General features: G+C 43.8%; 1 protein-coding gene across 1 annotated transcript in view; it reads left to right on the top strand.

Annotated features, from left to right (window-relative positions):
- Atg2b (autophagy related 2B) overlaps positions 1-25782 on the top strand; it is a 65155-nt gene that overhangs the window by 18491 nt on the left and 20882 nt on the right. Inside the window, exons 7-29 of the mRNA XM_036205623.1 lie at positions 430-526; positions 1541-1726; positions 2660-2814; positions 2905-3007; positions 4439-4700; positions 6538-6688; positions 7125-7217; positions 7347-7535; positions 10083-10356; positions 11924-12026; positions 12298-12493; positions 13064-13206; positions 16451-16608; positions 16966-17138; positions 17695-17845; positions 19302-19501; positions 19629-19709; positions 21265-21371; positions 21824-21916; positions 22381-22451; positions 23198-23274; positions 23738-23908; positions 25515-25656. Of these exons, the coding sequence (XP_036061516.1) occupies positions 430-526; positions 1541-1726; positions 2660-2814; positions 2905-3007; positions 4439-4700; positions 6538-6688; positions 7125-7217; positions 7347-7535; positions 10083-10356; positions 11924-12026; positions 12298-12493; positions 13064-13206; positions 16451-16608; positions 16966-17138; positions 17695-17845; positions 19302-19501; positions 19629-19709; positions 21265-21371; positions 21824-21916; positions 22381-22451; positions 23198-23274; positions 23738-23908; positions 25515-25656 (3376 nt within the window). The remainder of the gene's footprint in view (positions 1-429; positions 527-1540; positions 1727-2659; positions 2815-2904; positions 3008-4438; positions 4701-6537; positions 6689-7124; positions 7218-7346; positions 7536-10082; positions 10357-11923; positions 12027-12297; positions 12494-13063; positions 13207-16450; positions 16609-16965; positions 17139-17694; positions 17846-19301; positions 19502-19628; positions 19710-21264; positions 21372-21823; positions 21917-22380; positions 22452-23197; positions 23275-23737; positions 23909-25514; positions 25657-25782) is intronic.

Here is a 25782-nt window from a genome sequence, read left to right as displayed (position 1 = left end):
AGAGAACAAGAAAGGAAGCGCCCATAAGCACTGCTTTCTGCCTGGGTTTCGGCTGTGGCTTCTAGCCTCCTGTGCAGGAGAAAGTAGTGTCCATGCAGCAGGCCACTGAGATGCATGCTGTGGAGTCCAGTGTGGCTGGCCCGGTCTTACAGTCAGTGCCATCATTGGTTCTGAGGATTTGATTGTTTTGAAGGGTGATGAATACCGTCTTGTTGCTGTGTTCGATAGTCTCCAGAACACTTAGAGACGGACAGCATGGCATTGGACTTGCTGACATGGAATTTCTCTGGATTTTCCCTCCTTCAGCCACAGTTGCTGGTCTTTATGTCCTTTTGTTGAGACTGTGTGCATTAGGTGAAGCTGCCCAACGCCGGGAGTGATACTTACCTCAGTGCCCTACTTACTCTTAACTGTTCTTATGTTTTTAAGTTGGATGTTGATGGACAGATAGATTCCATTCATCTATTCCTGTCGCCAAGGCAAGTACACCTGCTTTTGGATATGTTGGCAGCTATTGCTGGACCAGGCAAGTATGACTGTTATGATTATTTCCTGTAATTCTTGAAACTCTTAGGTGAAAATATAACATAGATAGATGAGTGTTATTTTGGGGGTATGTGACATTAGAGGTGTATTTTAAGTAGATGTTCTAATTACTTGATTGGATTAGGTCTTTGAAACTGTGTTATCATGCTGTAAATTTGCATTCAGGTTATTTGGTTACATTCATCTTAAAAATTGTTCTGAGTCAGACAGTGGTGGCTTACATCACAGAGGCAAGAGGATCTTCAAGGCCAGCCTGATCTACAAAGAAAGTTCTAGGACAGCCAGGGCTACACAGAAAAAACATTGTCTCAAAAACCAAAACAATAGCCACACAGTGGTGGTGCATGACTTTAATCCCAGCACTTGGGAGACAGAGGCAGGCGGATCTCTGTGAGTTTGAGGCCGGCCTGGTCTACAAAGCGAGTTCCAGGACAGCCAGGTCTGCATAGCGAAACCCTGTCTGGAAAAACAAACAAACAAAAAACCCCACAAAAAACCCCCCCAAACAAACAAACAAAACCCATTTTTTATTTATTTATTTATTATGTATACAGTATGTATGACTGCAGCCCAGAAGAGGGCACCAGATCTCATTACAGATGGTTGTGAGCCACCATGTGGTTGCTAGGAATTGAACTCAGGACCTCTGGAAGAGCAGCCAGTGCTCTTAACCTCTGAGCCATCTCTCTAGCCCCAAACCCATATTTTTTGTACATAGTGAATTGCACACATTGTTTTTAGGTGTTTACATCTTCTAGAGGTGAGTTTAGATACAAAAACCAACATTTTTGTACACAATAAGTCACATACATTAGGAACTCACATCTAGAGGTGAGAGTTTACATTGTTGGCTTCAAGCTGCTGCTTAGGCCTCAAATTGATGTAACCAGCTTTCTGCTAGTATGATCAGCTTGCCATTGCTTAAGTGGAGTTTTAGAAAGAAATGCTTAACTAACTACAAATTGAATTGTTCTTTCTTCTTATATATTTGTAGAAAATTCTAGCAAAATAGGGTTAGCTAATAAAGACAGGAAGAATCGACCCCTGCAGCAGGAAGACGAACATCGAATTCAGATGGAATTGAACCGACACTATCTGAGGAGAGATTCCCTGACTATGGGCGTCTCTTCAGAGACACGCTTCTATGAGGCAGAAACGGCTCGCACGCCTTCTAGCCGCGGTAAGCAGCTCACTCAGTCAACACTAGACCTGTGCTATCCCATAGGAGGAATTAGACTTGATTTTGCCTTCTGTGGGAAAACAAAGTGTTTGGCAATGGAGAAAAGAAGCACAGGGTGTTTATTCTTCTGTTGGCCCACCAGCACTATCATTTTCAGGTGTATAGTTGGTCTAAGCAATGGTCTTTTTCCCTAAGGGAAGTCAGGTTTTGAAATTGTAGACTGACACATAAATAGATTGGGAATAACTGTCATTATTTCATTGTGTATTCATGTGATTGTGTGCAGCAGATAGCCCTAAGGAGGAAGCATTGCTAGTCTCTCCATCTGTTGGTGTAAATAATTGTTACCCAGCTCACTGTACATTACAGGGATTTTGAACCGTATAAGCACTAGTGTAAAAATCTAGAGAAGTGTGAACCAAATAAAAATTAAAGCCTACTTAAGAACTTGGAGACATAACAAGCTTGGTTTATGTGAGGTCAGACAATCAGTAGAGAGAAGGCATTGAATTGTCATAGAATTCTACATGTCTCTGGTCCCTCTTCCCATCTGGGAAATAGCTGTATCTATAAGAAGCCAAAGACTGCAATGTAGTTACAGAATTTTATTATTTGCAATTTGGTGCTGGAGATGAAGTGCAGGGCCCTGTGTGAGCCGATGCCATTTGAAAATCTGAATTTTCAGTTCTAACTTGCCCTATGACAACTAACAATTTGCTGTATTGCTGCATGTCATGTAAACCCACAGAAAACTTGGGGAGGCTCGACCTTTGCTGTGCAATTGTGTGTTTACTGTGCTGCTAATGGCCATGCTCAGACACACTACTCACAGCTGTGTTTCAGGTAGTTGGGAGGAAGATTCTGTTAATGTGTCTAAACTTCTTTAAGGAGCACATGGGTGGGATGTATTGTGACAAACTCTAATCTCTCCAGAAGAAGAAGTTTTCTTCTCCATGGCCGACATGGACATGTCTCACAGTCTGTCGTCTCTTCCACCCCTTGGGGACCCTCCACACATGGACCTGGAGTTATCTCTGACTAGTACATACACAAACACGCCTGCAGGATCGCCGCTAAGTGCTACTGTGGTAAAGTATTACTCCATTTCTTCTGTTTTTCAGAAGGCACTTCTAAGATCCTACACTTTATTCATGTATTTAAAAACCAATCTCTTGTAGCTGCAGCCAACTTGGGGAGAGTTTGCGGACCACAAAGAGCAGCCTGTGAGAGGGCCAGCATTCCCATCTGACTTGGTCCACCCGGCGCCTTTACAAAAAGCTGGTTAGTTTCCACCAGAGGCTTTGAAAATAAAAGGCAAAGTGTGTATTCTAAGATAGTGTGTTTTGCTTTTTCCTTCTCCTGATCCATTTTCTACCTCCCTCCCTGTATCATCTGTGTATACCTCTGTCTGTCATTCTTCTACAATCATTCTGTGCTCCGGGGTTATCCCCCGGGCCTTGTCCATGGCAAGCCTGCACTCTCTACTGCCACATTTTCTGTGTGTATCTTTCATAATTTCTCTTTTAGTCTTGGGCAGTCACAAAGTTTAGAAAGAAGAATAATTGAACAGTTCATTGGAAATACTTTAGAATAGTTAGTTATACTTATCATATTCTTTTGGTTGTTGTTTAATTTTGTTTTTGAGATAGGGTCTTCTATAGTTCAGGATGATGGCTATGATCTCACTTGACTTTTTTACCTCCACCTCCTGAGTGCTAGGTTGCTAGGTGTGCACCAGTATGCCTGCTTCTCATTATAGCCTTTGTATATTTAATACATAGATTCTATGGAAAAACACCATACATTTCCTATCATTGCAATTTAAAACTTTCATTCAACTATCTGATTTATCTCTCTGTGAATGGTGTGTATGTATGCCTTTGTGTTTATGTGTGGGGTGTGTGTGTGTGTGTATTTATGTGTGCCTGTTTGTGTATTGTGTATTTGTGTGGTGTGTGTATGTGCATACATATGTGTTTGTGTATAAGTGTATGTGTACACATGCGTGTGTGTCTTTGTGTATATGTGTTTTGTGTGTGTATGTGTAGGCATGTTTATGTGTGTATGTGTATAGGCCTGCGTGTGTTTATGTGTGTATTCGTGTGTACCATTGGGCATTGATGGTACCCAGCCAGTGCTCCATTATTATACCCTAGCTTCTTGAGTCTTTTTTTCATTGTTTTTATATTGCTTATTAAAAAAAAAAAGTCTCAGTTTTGATTCTGCATTTCCTTCCCCAGGACTGGGGATTGAGCTTAGTATCTTGACCATGCTAGGTAATTTCTTTACCACTGTTCTGCACTCTTGACCCTTACTCTTCAAAATTTAACTAGAAAATCAGTAAGCTTAAAGGAGAATTCAGTGTGTAGCTTTTGGTTAATCTTGATTTTTTTTTTTTTTTTTTTTGAGACAGGGTTTCTCTTGTGTAGCTTTGTGCCTTTCCTGGATCTCACTCTGTAGACCAGGCTGACCTTAAACTCATAGAGATCTGCCTGGCTCTGCCTCCTGAGTGCTGGGATTAAAGATGTGCACCACCACTGCCCGGCTTTGATTTTTTTTCTAACACAGTTTTATAGTGCAAAAGATGTGTCCACACATTTCTGTGTACTGAGATGGACTCTCGTACTTCCGAGTCCTGCATACCAGATGAACAGGGTAGCTGTCTGTTTAAGGTGTTTTGAATTCTGACTCAGAGAACTCCATGTATTTCAGCTCTCCCCTCTAGGTCTGTTTCAGTGGATGAATCCAGGCCTGAGTTCATCTGTAGACTGGCTGTGGGCATCTTCTCAGTCTCTGTGCTGCACATCGATCCTTTGTCTCCAGCGGAAACCTCTCCGAACGTCAGTCCATTGACACCCATGGCCGTTGCCTTCTTCTCTTGTATAGAGAAGATGGACCCAACCAGACTGTCGACAGAAGACTTTAAGTCTTTTCGAGCAGTCTTTGCAGATGCTTGTTCACACGATCACCTCAGGTGAACTCTCCTCACTATTAATGATACATCAGAAAGAGCCCAGTACACACTGTGGCATCTGTCTACCTCCCTGTTTTGGTTCAGTGGCTGACCAGTGAAATTTACTGCAGTTTTGTGGAGATACATCTGTAGGGTCTCTCCTTCACATTGTGGAGTATGAGAATGATGCAGATATAGAGCTAGATAGTTTGTAGCTCCCTCCCTGTTCTCGCCAAGTTTGTCTTACCACGTTTTGCCATCATCCCTGCTATCACTATTGAAATGATGGAAATGGTTCTTTTTGGCAGGGGAAGTGGCAGAGATGATGGTGGTGCTGAGGGCAGGCGCGATGCTAGACCGTGAGGAGGGGAGTTAATAGCAAGCCTGGGCTGAGAGTTTGAATGCCTCGTTTTCTGCTGATTCTTACAGCTGGGAGCCTTCATGCAATGAGGCCTAATAGATGAGCTGACTGAATCAGAGAATATAGGGTTAGAATGCAAATACTGCATACTTTTTTTTTTTTTGGTTTTTCGAGACAGGGTTTCTCTGTGTAGCTTTGCGCCTTTCCTGGAACTCGCTTTGTAGACCAGGCTGACCTCGAACTCACAGAGATCCGCTGCCTCTGCCTCCCGAGTGCTGGGATTAAAGGCGTGTGCCACCACCGCCTGGCAAATACTGCATACTTTAATATAAACATGATCTGTAAAATGAGTGATATTTTGTATAATGTATAAACAAATAAAATTTGTATTTTAGAGAATGCCTGTTTATGGAGACAGAATCTCATGATATAGTCTAGTCTGGCCTCAGACTTTCAGGCAGCCTTAGATAACCCTGTCTTTCCTGTCCTCTCGCCTCTGCCTCCTGAGATGATAGGTGTGAGCCACCATACTTGGTTTTAGGCAGTGCTGGGGGTTGGACCCAGGGCTTCATGCATGCAAGGCTAGTGCTCTACCAACTGAGCTAAATAAACCCTGACCCTAGCCTACGGTTATTGTAAGCTAAGTTTTCTGGAGTGTCAAAGTTAACATGTGAAGTAGTTTTTGATCCCCATGAAAAGATGCTCTGGGGGTTAGGGCAATGGTACTTCAGCTTACATTGTACGAACATTTCCCTCAGTTGTGTCAAAGTTCCAGATATCTGCCAGTAGGACTATGACAGAAAACCTGTGAAGCCCGCCAGCTGAAGTTCAGAGTCCTGCATATTTGTTGTTCAACTCTTCCAGAGTACTAGGATTTCAGGTGTTCACCACCATGCCCTGCTAGAATGATGATGTTTTTAGATAGTTTTGTTTTTTTTATTAAGAGATTTTCTATTCACTTTACATATCAACCACAGATTCCCCTGTCCTCCCTCCTCCCAACCCCTGTTTTTAGATAGTTTTAAGAACCCATTTCATACATTTTACAGATCTGAATTTTAAAGTTTTTTTGTTTTAAGACAGGGTTTTGCTGTGTAACCCTGGCTGTCCCGGAACTTACTATCATCTAGACTGGCCTCAGACTTACAGAGATCCATCTGCCTCTGCCTCCTAAGTGCTGGCCTTAAAGGCATATGCCACAATGCCTGGCTGGATCTGAGATATTTTATCCACTGCAGTCTAAGTTTGGAGTGTGGAAGAAGGAGGGACACTGTTGGGCAATAAAGGCATCCTGGGAAGTTTCCCATGGTAAAGATGTTAAGGAATAGGAAATGTGAAGCTCACATCCTTAGGGATATTAATGACCACTAACAGCTTGAACTTGTTAGAGTAAGCATGTGGTTATTATACTAACATTTGCATGTTATTCTTTAGGCTTATGTATGTTTAATGGAGAAGCATGTGGAGACTCTGAAATGCTCCTTTTTTTAATGGTAGGTTTGTAGGTACCGGCATCAGAGTGTCCTATGAGCAGAGGCAAAGGTCGGCTTCCCGGCATTTTAGCACTGACATGTCCATTGGGCAAATGGAGTTTCTGGAGTGTCTGTTTCCAACGGATTTTCATTCTGCCCCTCCCCACTACACAGAGGTAAATGCTCTTTAACACCCCTTTGAGATGATTTTTACATTTAATTGGCTTTTTAAAAAATTGAATGAACAACAATAATTTTCTTAAAACATGCCAGCATCACAAAGTGTGTGTGTTATTTTTTATCTTTGTGATTGTTGATACAGATCTTAAAGGTTCTTCTATGAAGCTAGTAAATATTTTGAATGAAGTGAGAGTTACCCGAGGAGGCAGGCAGGCTGTGAGCCTGCTCTTTTATTTAGTTTTCCAAGTTTTTCTTAGCTATTGGCCTGTTTGAACCCTTGCCTCATATGAGGTGGTTAGCGGCTTGAGTAGGACTGACGAGGCTGGAGCGCGGCAGAAATGAAGTTGGGCAGCTTTTCTGACGTCAGAGGCTCTTCCACTGCAGCACTGCCTCTGGAGATTTACATGATCCGTCTCCACCCTTGTCTTTAAGCTTCTAACGTTCCATTCCAAAGACGGCACTGATGGCCACCTCCCTGTGTGTCTGCAGCTTCACTGCAAGCACTCTGAGACTAGAGGACCCCAGGTAAGAGACCTGAGTGACCACCACTGCAGATTGTTGGGTTTTTGTCACAGTTGTTGAGTTTTAACTTAGTTTTATAGTTTTGTTAATAATTTGTGTCTGTGTGTGTGTGTGTGTGTTTTTTTTTTTAAGGGTAATCAAGCAAGACTGAGTTCAGTTCCTCAGAAGGCAGAATTACAAATTAAATTAAACCCAGTGTGTTGTGAGCTGGATATCAGTATTGTGGATAGATTAAATTCCTTGCTTCAACCACAAAAACTCACTACAGTAGAGATGATGGCCTCGCACATGTATGCGTCGTATAATAAACATATTAGTTTGGTAAGTATGTAGAAAGTTGCACATAAGCATGTGCTTATTGGGGTTTCTGAGAAAAGTTCTAATAGATTAAGTAGGCTATATTAGAACAATATTATTTATAATGGTAAAAAGATAGACATTTTAAATTATTTTCTACTTATATTTTTTAAATTATTTTTATTTTTTGAGGCAGGGTCTCTACATAGCCCTGACTGTCCTTGATCTCACTTTGTAAACCAGGCTATTCTTGAACTCTAAAGATTTGCCTGCCTTTGCTCTCTGAGTGCTAGAATTAAAGACATGTGCCACCATACCTGGCTTAAAAATTCTTATTTTTCATGCATTTCAACCTAAAACTTGAGAAGTAGCCAGAGATGATTTTGAACTCTTGATCCTTTTGCCTCTACCTCCCTAGAGCTGGGGTTACAGTGTGCACCACCTAGCTCAGCGGTGCACCTTCTTTGCCTTGATAATAACCAGGTAAGGTTTGGTAATTCTCCTGGGAGACATTTCTTGCTTCATTTCTAACAGGGTGTGCTGTGTGGTATCAGCTGCATGAAGAAGGATCCTCAGGAAGGGTTAAGGGAGAAGTAGAATGTCTTTCCATGCAAACTTTTTTTTTTAACCTTTTGAGATAGCATCTCATTATTAGTTCAGGTTGGCCAGGAACTTGTGTTCATCCTGCCTCAGCATTCCCCGTGGGAAACTTGCAGGCATGTGCCATTCTGTCTGGCTTCCCTTAGACTACTGTTAAAACTAGACTGATGTGCAGAAGAATGACTAGACACAACAGCCACAGCATTTGATTAGAGCACCATTGCACTAGACTTCTTTTTCTGGATTTCAGAGAATACTGTAACAGCTTCATGAAGTTTTGTTTTCATACATTCACAAACTTGAATGATACAAATTGAAGCCCAAATAGCACAGGAGAGCTTTTGAGAATGGAGAGTGGTGCTGGGCATCGCTTTGCATTGCTCTTGCTCGGCTCTGATGTGTGGACTTGTAATGGTATATTGGGAGGTGGAGTGTGGGGCCTGTAGGACCAGGCCCAGCCTGAGAGACAGCTGTAGAGCAAAGGACTCAGTAGAGCAGGGAGTGCCTGTGATCACGCTGCTCGGGGTTGGAACAGGAGGGCTGTCATCTGAGACACACTTAGGAAGCATGAGACTGTCTAAAATGACAAGGGGAAGGGCAGAAAGACTTTATTTCCCAATTGTTTTGCCCTTCGATCCTGGTGTTTAGTCTAAAGCAGCATTCTTTATCTTCCATGGCTGCCTGTTGTTAGTGAAGTGTATAGGCCAGTCTCTATTTGCTGTTAACCTTGGCTGTGTTGGGATGACCATATCATCCCTGGTTGGTTGGTTGGTTGGTTTCCTTCTTTCCTTCTTCCTTCTTTCCTTTCTTAATTTATTTTTATTTTGTGTGCATTAGTGTTTTGCCTGCATGTAAGTCTGTCTGTGTGAAGGTGTCAGATCCCCTAGAACAGAATTACAGACAGTTGTTAGCTGCCATGTGGGTGCTGGGACTTGAACCTGGCTCCTCTGGAAGAGCAGTCAGTACTCGTTGTTGTTGTTTGTTTTATGTTTGATTTTTGTTTTTGGAGACAGGGTTTCTCTGTGTAACAGTCCTGGCTGTCCTGGAACTCACTCTGTAGACCAGGCTGGCCTCAAACTCACTGAGATCTGCTTGCCCTCTGCCTCCCAAGTGCTGGGATTAAAGGCGTGCGCCACCCACCACCCAGTTGTTAGTACTCTTAACCACTGAGCCATCTCTCCAGCCCCATCCCTAGGTTTCTTTAGTGTGAGAGTGGAGCTTGTGTTAGGAAGCCAGACGGAAGAGATGGAATAGCTCTGTGAAAATCCTGGTGCCTAACTTTAGAGAAGAAAGGGAACCTGGTAGAAGGGGGAGGGACTTGAAGAAGAGCGAATGGGAACAAAGCATGCTGACACGTGTAGGAAGATGCCAGGGAAAAGCCCCATAGCCTTAGATGCTTTGCTACCATGAGAAGGGAGCTTTCTGAGAGGCTGGACACCGACTCAGAAGATGAATGTTGAAGCCTTTGTTAGTTTCAGACCTTTTATGAAAATTAGAAGTTGATTTCTATTTGAATGGCATGCTTTTGACTGCCTGGGGGCACGTGGGAGTCCTTTAGTGAACACTTGGAACCTTTGTGTGCTAGGCTCTGAACATAGGCCTGGAAACAAAGATGAGTAACACTGGCCTGTATATATGGCAGCAGTCATCTGAGTTCACACTGGATCTCTAGGGCAAATTCTTCAAACTGAGTGTTGACTATGGTAGTGGTTTTTAACCTTATTGGATTTGTTAGGCTGGTTCATACCTTTTCTTTTTCTTTAGATTATGGTAAGATAGGTAGGGAAATATACTGCCTGTCTTTATTTTTACTTATTTTATATGAAGATTCAGCTATTGCCCCAACAGTTACATTTGAAGCTTCATTATACGGTAGTGGTTGTTTGAATTATATCTGGGTGCATTGTGGCGTGTGGGGGAGTAGTGATAGAATACATGAACTGCTAAGCACTGGTGTGATTTATGTTTCAGCACAAGGCTTTCACTGAAGTGTTTCTAGATGATGCACACAGTCCTGCAAATCGCCGGGTGTCTGTGCAAGTCGCCACCCCAGCACTGCATCTTTCTGTTCGCTTCCCCATTCCTGATCTTCGGTCAGACCAGGAAAGAGGACCCTGGTTTAAGAAGTCTCTTCAGAAGGAGACCCTCCATTTAGCATTCACAGATCTGGAGTCTAAGACGGAGTTTGTGGGAGGATCCACCCCAGAACAAACTAAACTGGAACTGACTTTTAGAGAGCTAACTGGTAAGACTGAATGCGCCTGTGGAGAACAGACTATGTGTGGAACACTGCTCTTGACAGCACCCAAGATGGCAGAATTGGGACCACTTAGAGAACAGAGCAACAGCTTTCCCTCAGAATTGTGTGAAGACGTAGCATAGTGGTGGCACACACCTTTAGTCTCAGTCTTTGGGAGGCAGAGGCAGGCGGATCTGTGAGTTCCAGGCTAGCCAGGGCTACACAGAGAAACCCTGTCTCAAAAAAAAAGATGCATCACAATGATTTGCTTTGATGAAGTTCTTATTTTCTGTAGGAGTGTAGTGTTAGCCTTTTTTAGCATTGCTTTCTGTTTACTGTGTGGTAGAGGCTGGGTAGCCTGTGTGCTGCTTTCTGCTGGGTCCTGTATTAGTAGGTCACATCCATCCTGTCATTTCCTTTAGTTTTCGTTCCCACCATCTGCTAGATTTCCTGACCTGTGGGCTGAAGAAGATGTGTCTCCCAGCTCATGGGTAGTCAGGCCATTCTGACACCAGAGCCTGAGTTCTCAGTCACCACCTTAACTCACTCCTGCGACACCTGGGTAAAACCTGGCTAAGACCTGGTATGTTCTGTGTCTGTGGGTCAGTGAGCAGGGTGTGTGAAAACTCTGTCCGCTGACGCCAGTGAGGGGACTCACAGCCCAGGCTTGGAAACTGTCCCTTGTTGTTCTGAACTCTGAGTTTGGCAAGTTTTTGGAGATACTTAAATAGGTACTTGCCAGTTACTATCTCATGAGATGATCTTTAGGTACCCTCTGCCATCCCTTATCTCTGTTGACACGATGCTCTCTGATTTAGAGGGAAACAATGAAGGGCGGTGAGAAGCCAGTGTGGTGGAGTTACTTTGTGTGTACAGAGTACACACTGGAGTGTATTTGTGTAGTTATGTTTACAGTGGTCAGGTAGCTGATAAGCTTTTCTTTGTCTTTTTTCTGCCATGCTGAGGACTGAATTCAGGGCCCTATATACTGGGCAATTACTCTACCTCTGAGATATAGCTCCAAGCCATAAACTTTTCTTCTGTGAAGAAGTGAGGCTGGAGAGATGGCTCAGTGGTTAAGAGAACTTATAAAACCATGAAGACCCAAGTTCAGATCCCAACACTCATGTAACAAGCTGAGTGTAGTCACCCTCATATGCCTGAAACCACAGTGCTTGGGGGTAGAAAGTGGTCCCTGGGACTTGCTGGCTGCCAGCTTAGCAAAAAAAGTTCCAGCTCCTGCCTCAAAGGAATAAGATGATGAGTGATAAAACAGTTACCTGATGCCCTCAAATACGCACAAGGAAATCATTACCAGCACTCAGTAGGTAGTGACTGACATTTGCTGTGTTATAATTATGTGTCTTACACATGAAATACTAGTCAAGAATTTTAGTTTGAATAAAAACTGGCATCTTTTTCTGCACATTCTACCTAGCACAGGCCACATTAAAAGCAGGAACAAATGAATGAGTGGTGTAGAGCATGAGGGTCTGTCTGAAGAGTTCTGAATGATCTGGTCTTCAGCATTTGATAAGGAGCACGCTGCATTAACTCCATCTTGGTTGTGTAGGGTCATTCCAGGAGGAGAAGGGAGAGCCATCTGTCAAATTTTTCCATGTGTCTGGTGGAGTCGATGGAGACACAGTCTCATCGGATGACTTTGACTGGCCACGGTAAGCAAGTGCAGGGCTCTAATGGAATTTTCAAGACGTTAGACTTTCAATTAGCTAAGAATATACTGCCAATGTTCTTTCATTTACTTGAGTTGTATGCTGAGTTATGTATATACTGCTTTTTCATAAGTGGGTTACAGCAGGCATGGGCTTTATAAGTCAGTCTGATCGTATTAACATTTAATCAGTGTTCATTCTGTAAATTTGCATAAAGTAGACATGTTGCTGTTTATACTTATGCCTTGATTTTTCAAATCATCTTGTTGATCAGAATGGTACTGAAAATAAACCCACCAGCCATGCATTCCATTTTGGAGAGAATAGCAGCTGAAGAGGAGGAAGAGAATGATGGCCACTATCAGGAAGAGGAGGAAGGAGGGGCTCACTCCCTGAAAGACGTCTGTGACCTGAGGCGACCAGCCCCATCTCCCTTTTCCTCTCGTAGAGTAATGTTTGAGAATGAGCAGGTAAAAGGGAAGTGTGAGGACTGCAGGGTGATTATCCCAGCCATAGAGAGATGCTCCATGCTTCCCCCTTCTTCTCCTCCTCCCCTCCCCCTCCTTTCCCTCCTTTTCTCTTTGTGTCTCAGGTTAGTTTTGAACTTTGATCCTCTTGCCTCTGCCTCTGAGTTGTGAGATTACAGGCTTGTGCCACTACACTTGACTAGTTCTTTATTTTTGAAAGAATACTGTATGTAATCCTAGCACTTGGGTGGTAGAGGCAGGAGGATTGCAAGTTTGAAGCTAGATTGGGAGACATTTCAAGACCTTGTTGAACAAACAATAACACCACCAAGAAGAAACAACAGTAACAAATAGCAATAACAACAACAAAAAGAATCCATGTATTCTTTGTACTAGTTTGTAACACCAAGGTTGATGTCTATTTTTCTTGATGTATATTCTCCTTAGTTAAAGGTTATGTTTATGTATTTGCTCACATGGTACATGTTATGGTAGTTTTTAAAATGCTGCTACTATTTTAAACATAGATTGTGTCTTCTATGTTTTTTCTCATACTAAACCGTTCTGTTTTAGATGGTGATGCCTGGAGACCCTGTAGAGATGACAGAATTTCAGGATAAGGCCATCAGCAATTCTCACTATGTGCTGGAACTTCTACTACCAAATATTCACATGACACTGCCCAATAAAAGCTTTTATGAGAAGCTGTATAACAGGTGAGTTTGAATCGCTCTTGTCATGTTGTGTGCTGCTGCTGCTGCTGCTGCTGCTGCTGCTGCTGCTGCTGCTGCGTGTCCAACCTGTGCCTGGTGCCTGATGTAGAAACAACAGTAACTACCATCAAGAACTCCCAAATAGCCAGATGTTGTGGCACAAGCCTTTAATCCCAGCACTGGGGAGGCAGAGGCAGTCAGATCTCTGAGTTCGAAGCCAACTTGGTCTACAGAGTAAGTTCTAGGACAGCCAGGGCTATACAGAGAAACCCTGTCAAAAAACAAAACAAAACAAAACACAAAGTCCCAAACAGAAATGACAATTCATATATTGTTTGTACTAATTTGTAACTCCAAGATTGATTAATAAGTGTGGTTTTTTTTTTGACGTATCTTCTCCCTCTTCCAGCCTGCAGCTGCCAATGGCTATGTCATTGGGCTGCACTGTGCTGAGAAGTGCTATTTCTCAATACCTGCAGTGGCATATGAAGAACATTAGGAGATCTGAGTACCAGGCCAGCAGGTACTGGTGTAGAGTTAGGTTTTCAGAGTCACTGTTCAGAAAGTGTCTCTTCCCAGAATTCAGAAGGCAAGTAACTAGTTAGGTTTCTTCAGTTTTTCTTATACACTTTGTAAGCAAAAATTTTAATTTATTGTGTTTCAATACTCTAACACACCTACCCAGCAAATACAGTGAAATGGAATTCTGGGTCATAGACTTTAATGACTTCAATAGCCTCTATCAGCTCCAATTTGTTCATCTGCCAAAATTACCAGTGCTCACCCAGAAGGGCCGATCAGAGGATTAAATGATGTAATGGCAAGATTCTAGAACAGTGCTGGCCTGTGGTGAGCTCTGGGCCATGTTCTACTGTTGTTACAGTTCCTGCCCATGAGGGACTCAGCAAAAAGGAAGTATGTCATTATCTCCAGCATCCACTGCAAACAAGTTATCATCCCCCTTGTCGTCAGAGACTGTCCACTCTTGCTTCTGCAGTGGGTTTGCTTGCTGTCTGGTAGTCCTTGGTGCTAAGGCTTAGGGTTTTTGGGTCTCCCCGTTGACTGTGGTTGTAAGTCTTAGGGTGCTGAGGTACACATTAGTTCAGTGGATGGGACAAGATTTCACACACCAGGTCATTGGGACATAGGAAGAGAATGTTAGCACTTTTTTAAGTAAGGTTTTTGTTTTTGTTTTGTTTCTTTTTTAAACATTTGTTATTCAAGTGCACTCGAGCGCACTGTGTGTGTGTGTGTCTGTGTCTGTGTCTGTCTGTGGCTGTGTCTGTGTCTGTGTGTCTGTGTGTACAGCTTGTGGAGGCAGGAAGACAACTTTAGGGGTTGGCTCTCCTTCTACCACATGGGTCCCAGGGATTGAACTCAGGTCAGGCTTGGTGGCAAGTGTGTTTACCTGCTGAGCCATCTCACCAGACCCTATTTACTTATTTTTTTCAATGAGCAGCAAACTTCTGTTAAACTGAGTGTGGTGGCATACTCTGATAATCCCAGCTCTAGGAAGGCTAAGGCAAGAGGATCATGATTTCAGAGCCAGGGCTTCCTAATCAGAGTCTGTTTCAAAATAAAAACAACCAACCAAAGACTGTAGACGCAAATACAAACAAAGAGAGCGTAGGAACATGAGATGAGAAACTCACAGAGCTTATGCTGTAAGCTCTGGTTTTGTTTCAGCTGCTTCAGGAAGTGTGGCAAAAGAGAGCCCTTCCTAAGGAGAAGCTTCCTTTGCCTTCACTCTTCACAGTGATTGGCTCAGGCCAGAGTCTGGATTCATGGACCTTGGCTTCTTTGTCCCATAATAGACCGTAATGTTAGGGACGTAGCTGTCAGTGTGTTTAAGGGGTGTCATCCTTCAGTGCTGTGGCCCTGGTATCTTTCACAACACTCCTTCCCCTGTGAGTCAAGATGCTCAGTCTGCCTCCGTCCTCCAGAGCCTGGAGCTCTGCAGCTGGTTGCGTGCTGGCTTTCTCGGGGGAGGGAGGGCTGCCTCTTCTCTTGGCACCTCGACTGGTATTCACACCAGGCTTTGCAGTCCTTCCACGAGTCATCACCTCATCCTTTCCTCTCAGCCCTGTGCTCTGTGACAGCCGCTCATCTGTGCACAGACTGAGATAATTAGGCACAAGTCCCTCTCAGGGAGGTGGCATGGAGGAGTCAAGCGTTACAGGTGCTGTGATGGAAACCTGAGGTGAAGCAGGTGCTGAGGCTCAGACCCAGAGAATGCTGTGTGAAATTGCAGTTTTCCTGAAGCTGGGCAGAAGTACCTCTTTGTAGGAGCAAGTATTTACTGAAGAGGCAGCATACAGCCCGGGCCTAGCTGTGGCTTTTCTAGTGTGTTCTTTAGGGGGTACATGTCTCTCTCTCACTTTCTGAGGTCATGCATTCATCCTGTTTCTTCTTACCAGGGAAGTTGAGCTATCTGTTGGGCAAAAGCTATCTTAGATACTAGTCTAGACAAAAGATTGGATTGAGAGCTGGGCCTTATCTTGAATGTCATACCAGCTTTTCTCCTACTTGGCTGTGTGGCCTTGGAGAGAACACTTATTTTTTTATGTGGTTTGTTTCTTCATGCGTAAAGTGGGAGGGTCTCTATGGCACCTTAACAGTCTTCCTGCCATTTGGGGCGGTGGGGTGGATGTTTTGTTTGTTTTTGGTTTTTGTCAGGGTCTCATTATACAGCTCTGACTGGTCTAGAACTTGCTGTGTAGGAACTGCTTCTTCCTCTTAGGATTAAACGCATACTTCACTACACCTGGCTGTGGGTTTTTGTCATTAATTAGCTTCCTCCTTTAAAGTACACTTAGAGATATGATTAGGACGTTGGGTATATATATTAACGTGGGTAACAGACATTAGATGAGTGTCTAGTTAGGGGTCTGATCTACATTCCTTTCTCTGTCCTGCTTTGTAACCATGTCAGGTGCTTTCCCATTGAAAGCACAAAATTCCTGTTTTAAAAACTCCTTCACATAGGGGTTGGGGATTTAGCTCAGTGGTAGAGCGCTTGCCTAGCAAGCGCAAGGCCCCGGGTTCGGTCCTCAGCTCCGGGGTGTGGGGTTGTGGGGGTGTGGGGTGTGGGGGTGTGGGGGTGTGGGGGTGTGAGGGAGGGGAAGAACTCCTTCACAGGATCATTTTTCAGTTTACCATTTAAAACCATGTGATCATGTCAGGGGGTTCTGAATCTGTCTTCACCTTCAATGTTTCCTTCCTGTTCACCTTGCACTTGTATTTCTAGGATCTTTAATGACCTGCTTCTCTGGGAGCCAACAGCTCCTTCCCCAGTGGAGACACTTGAGAATATTTCCTATGGTGTTGGGCTTTCGGTAGCCAGTCAGTTGATCAACACCTTCAGCAAAGACAGCTTCAGCCCCTTTAAGTCTGCAGTTCACTATGGTAATGTACTTTCTGTTGTTCTAGTATAAAGCGCCTTGTTCTTAAATTAATAGAATAGTAGCCCTTCCGATGGCAGAGCTAAAATGTGCCTCAGACTTTGTTTTCTGTTTGTGGTCTATAATTTCTTTAGAAATTTCTATGATTACTTTCCCGGTTCTGTATCTGTTCTGATAAGAGCTTTGCTGCTCGAATGTGTTATCTTCAGAATGATGGTGCACATGTTTGGAGTTCCCTTGAGAGACCCATCTCCCTGTCATTCTGTCCTCTGGAAAAGTCAAAGTACTGTTGTGGTCATTTTTAAGCTGCTGTCCTGCTTAGCTGTCAGAATCTGTAATAGTAGGTCTTTTCCCTGCGTAGATGAAGACAGTGGATCTGAAGAAGAGACTTTGCAGTATTTTTCTGCTGTTGATCCCAACTATCGTTCCCGTAGGAAAAAAAAGTTGGACTCTCAGAACAAGAGCTCTCAGAGTTTCCTATCAGTCCTTCTGAATGTCAATCATGGATTAATGGCAGTGTTCACAGATGTAAAGGTATGGTTACACCGTTACACAGTCTGATCCAGTGAAGTGGGGTGACACAGTGTCAGTGCAGGGGGGTGGGGGGCCGGGGGTGGGTTGCAGTGTTCTGAGATGCCAGAGTATACACTACTTTGGGAGTTAGCTTCAGTTGTTGATCTAAGGCTGTGTGGCCTCCCTTTGGAAAGCATGTGCTTAATTCTTCCAGTGAGGAGGGTAACTAACTTGTTTTTCTTATTTTAAAAGAGGGTGAAGCATACCACTTGGTACAGAGGACTTGTGTACTACACACATTATTCAGTGTTTAGTCCCACGGTATTGACAGTTCAAGAATTAGACTGCTTTTTATGCTGTAGGAGATGTTCCTAAGTTAGATTCAGAGTGAGCATGCCAAGAAACGGTCTTCCTTTCTGCATTTAATAATGGTAGCTGGGGCCTGCAGCTCAGTGACTAGGAGCCCACCTACTATGTGCAGAGGTTTAAGTTCCATCTCCAGTACTGGAACTGGGGAGAAATAAAATGGTAACTTGTGGTTGTTTTCTTTTTGCCCCCCTCCCCCCCTTGTTGTTAGCAAGAGAATGGAGAGCCGATGGGAAATAAGCATGGTGAATTCTGGTTAGAGTTCCACAGTAGCTCATTATTCTGTGTGACAAAATACGAAGGTTTTGATGACAAGCACTACATCTGCCTGCATTCCAGCAGCCTCAGCCTGTACCACAAAGGTAGGACAGCTGTGCCTTATCCTCTCTGCTGTTTGCCATTGGCTTCCTATTTGATAGACAGCCTATTGAGAGTACAACTTTGATGTGAGAAATTGTTTTCTGTTGGGAGTTCTGGTTCCATTGCCAAAATCATACAGATTAAAACTTTTTGTTTGTTTGGAGACAAGGTCTCACTATGTAACCAACCCTGGTCCTGAACTTGAGATTCAACTCAGCTTCCCAAATTCTAGGACTATAGGTATGTATTGTACCACCACACCTAACTAAAATTTACCAACTTTTGAGTAACTGCCTGAATTACCCTGTGAGTAGGCACAAAGATGGGAAAATCTTATTTTCCGGGTGTTTTAGAATCTTAGTTTTAGTTTTTGACTTTCTTGTAAGTTTTTGCTCTCAGTTACACACCTACATTGACAAAGAGAAGTAGGCTGCTACCATGCTGCCTCTTGGCCACTGAGCCACCAGAGCCCTGCTGGCTCTGTGAGGGTTTGTCTCTGCAGACACCGTGGCCAGTAGAGGAACATCTGTGAGGGCTCAGAAGGAAATCTGGCTCAACATGACTCAGCAGCAGGTCTTGGTTCAGGCAGCAGGTCTTGGTTCAAGCTTCTAGAGTCTGACACCGGCAGCTTATTTTAAACATATTTAAGCATAGCACAGTTTGGGAAGTTTCCTGGTGTAACACAATCCCGTGTGCACAATGAAGATTAAGGAATAATTTCGCTAAAAGTGTTCAAGTTACATGTCCCTTCTTCTATAGATAAACACATGTGTTGTCATGAAGGCCTGGGAGGATCTGGTTGTCTCTGGTCATACAGTTAGCACAGGGGTCACCAAACGATTAACAACATTTATTTCTAGGCTTCTGGGCAGAAAACAAGTATGCATCTGTCCCTTTGTTTTTGTTTTGTTTTGTTTTGTTTATTCGGAGCTGAGGACTGAACCCAGGGCCTTTCACTTGCTGGGCAAGCGCTCTACCACTGAGCTAAATCCCCAACCCGCATCTGTCCCTTTGAAGAGACAACCCTGTCCTGGATTCCCTAGTGCTTTTTTTTCTGTGAGCTCAAGGACCTCTGTGCCCCCGCCCCCCCCAGCAAGGCTCAAAGGAGTATAGAAATCCGTTTAGAAATGCTCTACATCTGAGATGTCTCAATGGTGGTAGTGTACCTGACCTCTTGAGATGGGGCATGAAAACATTGCATGAATGACCTTGAACCTGCTGTCTGAGGAGTACACAATACAAAAATGAATCATGTTCAGAACCGTGTTCCCTTCCTAATATCTCGTTTACTAGATGTGAACATTCTCCACAAAATCCCAAATATTCTGATACCGAGCATTTTGGATGAAGCCGTACTCAACCTGTACAGAGAGTTGTTTAGAGTTGTGAACGTCAGAACAGTTACAGACTATTTTCAAGTGATTATTTTGTTGGTGTTTTGTCTCAATGTGTGTCTAGGCATAGTAGATGGAGCCATTCTTCCTACAGAGACACGGTTGCCCAATTCAACCCGTCCACATTGGTTGGAACCTACAATTTATTCCTCTGAAGAAGACGGCCTCAGCCGAGCCGCCTCTGACGGTGTTGGGGGAGACAATTTGAATATGCTCTCGGTGGCTGTGAAGATACTGTCTGATAAATCAGAGTCCAATACGAAGGTGTGTGCCTTCAGCTGTTAAATACTCCTGTTGATCGATGGCTAGCTAAGATGACTGTTATAAGTGGCAACGGGGACCCCAGTTGGGATTCTATGGATTAATGAGGCTCTTGTGTCCTGTGGTACAGGAGTTCCTTGTGGCTGTGGGGCTGAAAGGAGCCACTCTGCAGCACAGGATGCTGCCCACCGGACTCAGCTGGCACGAGCAGGTAAGCTCTGGCTTCTGTTGTGTCCTAACAGCGTTCACAGTTGTGAATGTTCACCTTGGCGAACTGATGTGCACGCACTGTGTGTAGCTGTGTCTTCCTTAGGACACAGACTCCTCACCCGGAAGGCAGTTCCTGTAACTTCTCACTGAGTGCTGTTGTTTGTGTCATTCAAGAAAAGGAATGCCCGGCCAGGAGGAGCAGCCAGAAGTGTACTGAAAACCGTGCTGAAAACCGGCCACTCTTAAAGGGCCACCATGTCCCCAGACCATTGTTAGTGTGGCTTTGCCTCAGGCCATTCGATTTCAGCAATTAATGTCTCGTTGAATCCTCCCGATTTTCTTGGGTTTTTTTTGTCTGTCCATCCATCCATCCACCCACTGGCCCACTGACCCACCTACCTACTTACATTTTTTTTTCCTGTCTAGGAGCAGACCCATTGCGTGTTTTAAAAATATTCTTCTCATGAAAATATTTAGAAAACATGATGACTACCTGAGTGTCTGCCTGCTTGCCTGTTAGGAGTACAGAGGTGTGTGTGTGTGTGTGTGTGTGTGTGTGTGTGTGTGTGTGTGTGTGTAGTGATTTAGCATATCCCCTTCATTTGCTTGGGAGTATGAAAGAATAGGTGTGGGGCAGACAATCTAGTTTTTAGACTAAGCAACATATAAATTAAAGAAAAGAACTTAGTGAGTTCTATAAAAACAGCTAGATTCCTCTACCTTCCCACAGTGGGTGACTTAGGAAACCAGAGATGCTCCGCCAGCTGAGAGCCTCAGCATACTAAGCAAGACTCTGCCACTGAGCACACGACCACTGCTTTCCTCCTGCCTTTCTCCCTTTCTCTTTCCCTTTTCTTTCTTTCCCTTCCTTCTTCTCCTTCTCCCTCCTCCCCACTTTCCTTTTTGTATTTTGAGAAGGGTTGGCTAACTGAGGACTTTTGATCCTTTTGCCTCAACCTCCCAGGTAGCTAGGATTACAGGCATGCATAGCATACCTCATAGAAACCAGATTTTTGAAAAGTCGTCATTAACAAAATTAGTTTTTTTCAAGAATTGTTCTGAGCAATATGTTAATTGTATTATATATACTTTTTAAAAAATGAATTTCATAAGATAGGACTTTCTCCCATCCATGTACTAAGCCCTAAGCAGTCCAACCCTGCTTACCTTCCAAGATCAGAGGAGACTGGGTGTGTTTAGGGTGGTATGGCCCATAAATGTAAGATGGGGTTTTCTACGGTGTCTGTGGTATTCAGTTATTGGATATGACTCTTTATTTCAAATTGCAGTTTAGCAAGTACTTTAATTGTGTTCTTTAAGGGACACAGCACCAGGTTATGATAAACATACACACAATGAGATGATTACTATAGGCAGCTCAGTGCATCTCTCCCCTTCCATGGCCTTCCTGATGTGAGTGCACACACTTTTGAAATGAATTCCTTCAGAACAGCTGTATTTTCTTGTAACAGCCTAAGTCGCTTTGTTATATGCTTGTTAAATGTTTTACAGCAAGATGTCCTTTCTTCTAAAGTATTTATGTTTTGTGATTACAGATTTTAAACTTCTTGAATATTGCTGATGAACCTGTTTTGGGATATAACCCTCCAACTTCATTTACAACTTTTCATGTTCATCTTTGGAGCTGTGCACTTGATTACAGGTGAGTTCATGAATGGAACAAAGCGGAGTTTTATTGAAACACACTGACTTTAGAGCCACCACCCTGGTAACCTGAGTTCATTCCCTGGGACCCATACCATGGAAGAGAAGAACCAGTTCTCCCAAGCTGTCCTCTGGCTTCCACACAGGCACTGTACAAACTCACAAATATATAAATAAGTATGATAAAATTAAAACCCACTAATTTTTGAAAAGTGCACAGTTCTGCTACTGTGGCGTTGCACACCTGCAGTTCCAACACTTACCAGGCTTAGGTAAGAAGGCTGCAAATTTGAAGCCAGTCTGGGTCACATAGTGAGATCCTGTGATCAAAACCAACAAAACAAAACAAAGCCTCCGAAAGTCCCACAACTGAGTAGTTGAGGTTGGAGGTGTGTTTTGAAGAGTCCTGTTGTATCAGGCCGCTAATCTGTCTCTTCTGTTTGCCTCCAGGCCCCTTCACTTGCCAGTCCGATCCCTTCTTACAGTTGAGACGTTCAGCATTTCTAGCAGTGTTGCCTTGGATAAATCTTCCTCCACTCTCAGGTACCTGTGAACTCATCCTGTGCTGGCTGCTGCTGTTCAAAGGCATCTGCTGCAGTAATGGGTGCTTCCTTACCCAACTGCTGCTGCTTGCTAAATCCGCAGCAGCTGAGCCGACAGTGTTCCTTCCTCAAGGGCCGTGGCCGGCTCCTCTTCTTGTTGTGTTTCCGTTTTGGAAGGAATTCATCCCTGAGCGCCTCCCTTGGCTTGTTGGGACCTGTGGTCAGTTTCCCAGTCCTAGATATGTGTTATCTTTGAAATGGGAACCTTTTATTTAGATTTGAGCGTCAGTTGAAACACAGACTGCCCCCACAGCCTACAGACCGATGTGTTGGCAGCTTCATGTGTTTTGGTTCCACTCATGATTGTGGGTTAGGTACACCCACGTGGTGGGAAGGTGTGCTGATGGTGCTGTGCACATGCTCAGAGCTTGGTTTTTCAGATGCTGTTTCATCTCCTTTCCTCAGAATCATCATGGATGAGGCTGCTTTACACCTGTCTGACAAGTGTAACACTGTCACTATAAACCTGAATAGAGGTGAGTTCAAAACAAACTCTGATTACTTGATTACTGCTCTCTGTGTGTGTGTGTGTGTGTGTGTGTGTGTGTGCACAAATATAGCAGTTTTAAATGTGGAATAGTGTTGGAAAGCTGGGTTCTTGTTAGGGAACTTTTAACGGATATTCAGATGTCTAGTAATTGTGTACTACATCTGTTGTATGATATTTTGATCGTGTTCTGACAAATATAGCTTGCTTGGAGTCAGAGGGTGGAGTTAGCCCCTAGCCAACCAAAATTAACCACTGAGGTTTTGGAAAGACTGAGGACAGATAGGACAGGAAGTGGTAGGGGGGCGGAGAGGGATCTGGCTCTCTGGAGGCAGGAATGGAGCAGGTAGGGAGGACTGGTGGCTTCTTTGCTTCTCTGATCTTTCAGGCTCTTACCTCAATATCTGACTCCTGAATTTTTATTTGATAAACAATAATTAGAGTAATGATTCATACACCTTCAGAGTTTAGTGGATACTGGCTTTTCAGTTTGAGGGTGAAATGTTCTTATGGTGTTAGGTATGTTTTTTGCATATTCTAAATATCTATTTACTATTTAGTCATTCATTGTGGCTAAAATTCAGTGAGGTGTCAGATGAAGTCACAGTGAAATAGTAGGATGACCCGTCAGTGTCCTCACACTACAGCCCCTAGTGACATCTGCAGTGAGCTTTGTTAGCACTTGTGGGATATGCAGTTTTGAAAACCTACAGTAAGTATTGTATTAAATTCTAGATTACGTTCGTGTGATGGACATGGGACTTTTAGAGCTGACCATAACTGCAGTGAAGTCAGCTTCTGATGGAGAACAGGTCAGTGACAATAAGTGGAAATTTTTACTTAAACCTTGTTCTTAAGAGATAAAAAATAGAATGTATTGGAACATATTTTTGTTTTGATCCAATTTTGGCCCAAATATTTGAAAACTAGAATTGACTTAAGTACTTTTCATGTGACAAAACAAATAAGTATATCTTCTATTTTAGATTTGTTTTAGGTGTATGAATGTTTTGCCTGCATGTATGTATGTACATGCATGCCTGGTACCTGCAAATGCCTGAAGAGGGTATCAGACCCCTGGGACTGGAGTTAGAGACAGTTGTGAACCACTGTGGGTGCTGGGAATTGAAACCTGGTCCTCTGCAGGAGCAATAAGTACTCATAACCACTGAGCCATCTCTCCAGCCCATTAGTACCTATTTCGTTCCTGTGACTGTAGAGGAGTTGGTGACGCTTGTCTAAAAAAGAGTGTTGTCCTTCCCCTGTGCCCTGCAGACTGAGCCCCGCTTTGAGTTGCACTGTTCCAGTGATGTTGTCCACATCAGAACATGTTCAGACTCATGCGCTGCACTGATGAATCTCATTCAGTATGTTGCAAGTTATGGAGACTTACATGCACCTAACAAAGCAGAAGTGAAGCCCGGAGTCCCACAGAGAAAGCCAAAGGTACAGGCCAGGCAATTCCCCATCCCGCTGATGTTACTGACTAGAGTGACGGGTCTGGACCGGTGGTTCCGGGGCCTCTGTGAAAAGCTAGTCTACTGTTTGCTCTTTGTTTCAGAACATTAATCTCAGCTGACATAATGCCAGAGATTTCTTTTCTTTGCACCTGTTCTCAGGGAAGAAAACAAGCTGTGTCCAATGCTGTAAGCAACCAGTGGCAAATGCTACTGTCACCTAAAGACCTACTTGTACACTAGTGCTTCTACCCATTCTCTACTGCTTGGTCAACCCTCCACGGAGCTTCCTCTCCCCCCTCACAGCCCAGTGAGCGGAGGCAAAGGTTTCCTTTGTGCTAGATCGCTTGGTGGCTTCCCTAGTCAGCAAGAGGAGCACAACAGTGTCCCCATCTCAGTTTCAAGGTCGCTGCTCTCCTGTGCTGCAGGTGTCCCTTTCTGATGTCATGTGTCAAATTTGAACTTGTTCCATTTGTTTGGTGATTTTATTTTCTGTGAGCAGCATCCATAGTCTCCTTACGGTAGGGCACCTCAGAACTTACTCAGAGAGGTCAGTTCTATCAGCAAGGATCTGGCTGGCATCATGTGCCCCCTTGGTCATCCTGCTCTTCTTCTCTCATGCTCCACTGGTACTGACATGACCAAAGATACCCTCTCCACTGTTTATTCTCTATTCTATTTACTCTGAAAGACATTGTCCAGTTTATCAGAGATGCTTTCAATTTGTGTCTTTCCATTTCAGAGCAGTGCTCACATTTTGCGGAGCACAGCTTAGGTTTAATGGATCTGCAGTTTACTAACCAAAATGATAAAGGAGTTGGGCCCTGTGAATGAACTACCATTCAGGTTTTCTCTCCTGTTTATATCCCCACTGCCCTCCGGAGTCTAAGAGAGGAGGTCCTGACCTACAGGCACAGCAATATGGTCTGAGCAGCTCAGGCTTTCTCAGTAACCCCTGGCTGCACAGCAGGGTTTTCAGCCCTCCCATCACCTTGGCAGGGTTCTTGTTCTGTGTCTGCATCTGAGCTAAGTTCCTGTTTGTTTGTACTTGTTGGTAGCTGTTGAGGTGATAGTGATTACACTACAACAGAACTGCAGGAACGTCTAGACAATGAGCATGGACCTGTTGTTCCTGAGGTAGAGTGGGTCCCAGGGTGTTCTCAGCAGGCAGTTCCCATTGGCCCCACTCTCTGCTCCCTTGCAGTGTCCTCGGTGTCCTGTTCTTTCTTCTCTGAAAAAAGGAGTATTTTCAGATGGGGTTTGCTTTGAGAAATGTCTTACTTTGTTTCCCAGGCTGGCCTTATGTACTTGGAGCCCAGTGGTCCCCTTGCTTCCCCTTTTAAGTAGCTGGGAGTGCAGCGCATCCCATTGCACCAAGCTTTAGCTATTTTTTTTTTTGTTTGTTTGTTTTTGTTTTTTGAGATATAGTCTCTGTGTCGCTTTGGAGCCTGTTTTGGATTTCGCTCTGTGGACCAGACTGGTCTTGAACTCACAGAGATCCGCCTGCCTCTGCCTCCCGAGTGCTGGTATTAAAGGTGTGAGCCACCACTGCCCATCAAGCTTTAGCTATTTTTACCTTGGCCTTTTGGTTGTAGGTAGATTCCAGTGGTCGATCATCTTCGCGTGGTCCAGTGCTTCCTGAAGCTGACCAGCAGATTTTACGGGACCTGATGAGTGATGCCATGGAGGAGATTGACATGCAGCAGACTTCTGTCCCTGTCGGACCACAGACTAATGGTGAGAGAGCTTTTCCTGGGAGCTCTGAGGGTAGCATGTGTCATATTCTTTGTGTTCTTACGACATTTTTAGTAAGAGACTTACTAAGGACTCATCTGGATCTGCAGATATGTACAATTAATTAGC

Source organism: Onychomys torridus, chromosome 14 (genome assembly GCF_903995425.1).
Source record: "Onychomys torridus chromosome 14, mOncTor1.1, whole genome shotgun sequence".
NCBI classification, from domain to species: Eukaryota; Metazoa; Chordata; class Mammalia; order Rodentia; family Cricetidae; genus Onychomys; species Onychomys torridus.
The sequence above is the reverse complement of the archived record's forward strand: the minus strand, read 5'-3'. Positions and strand labels throughout refer to the sequence as shown.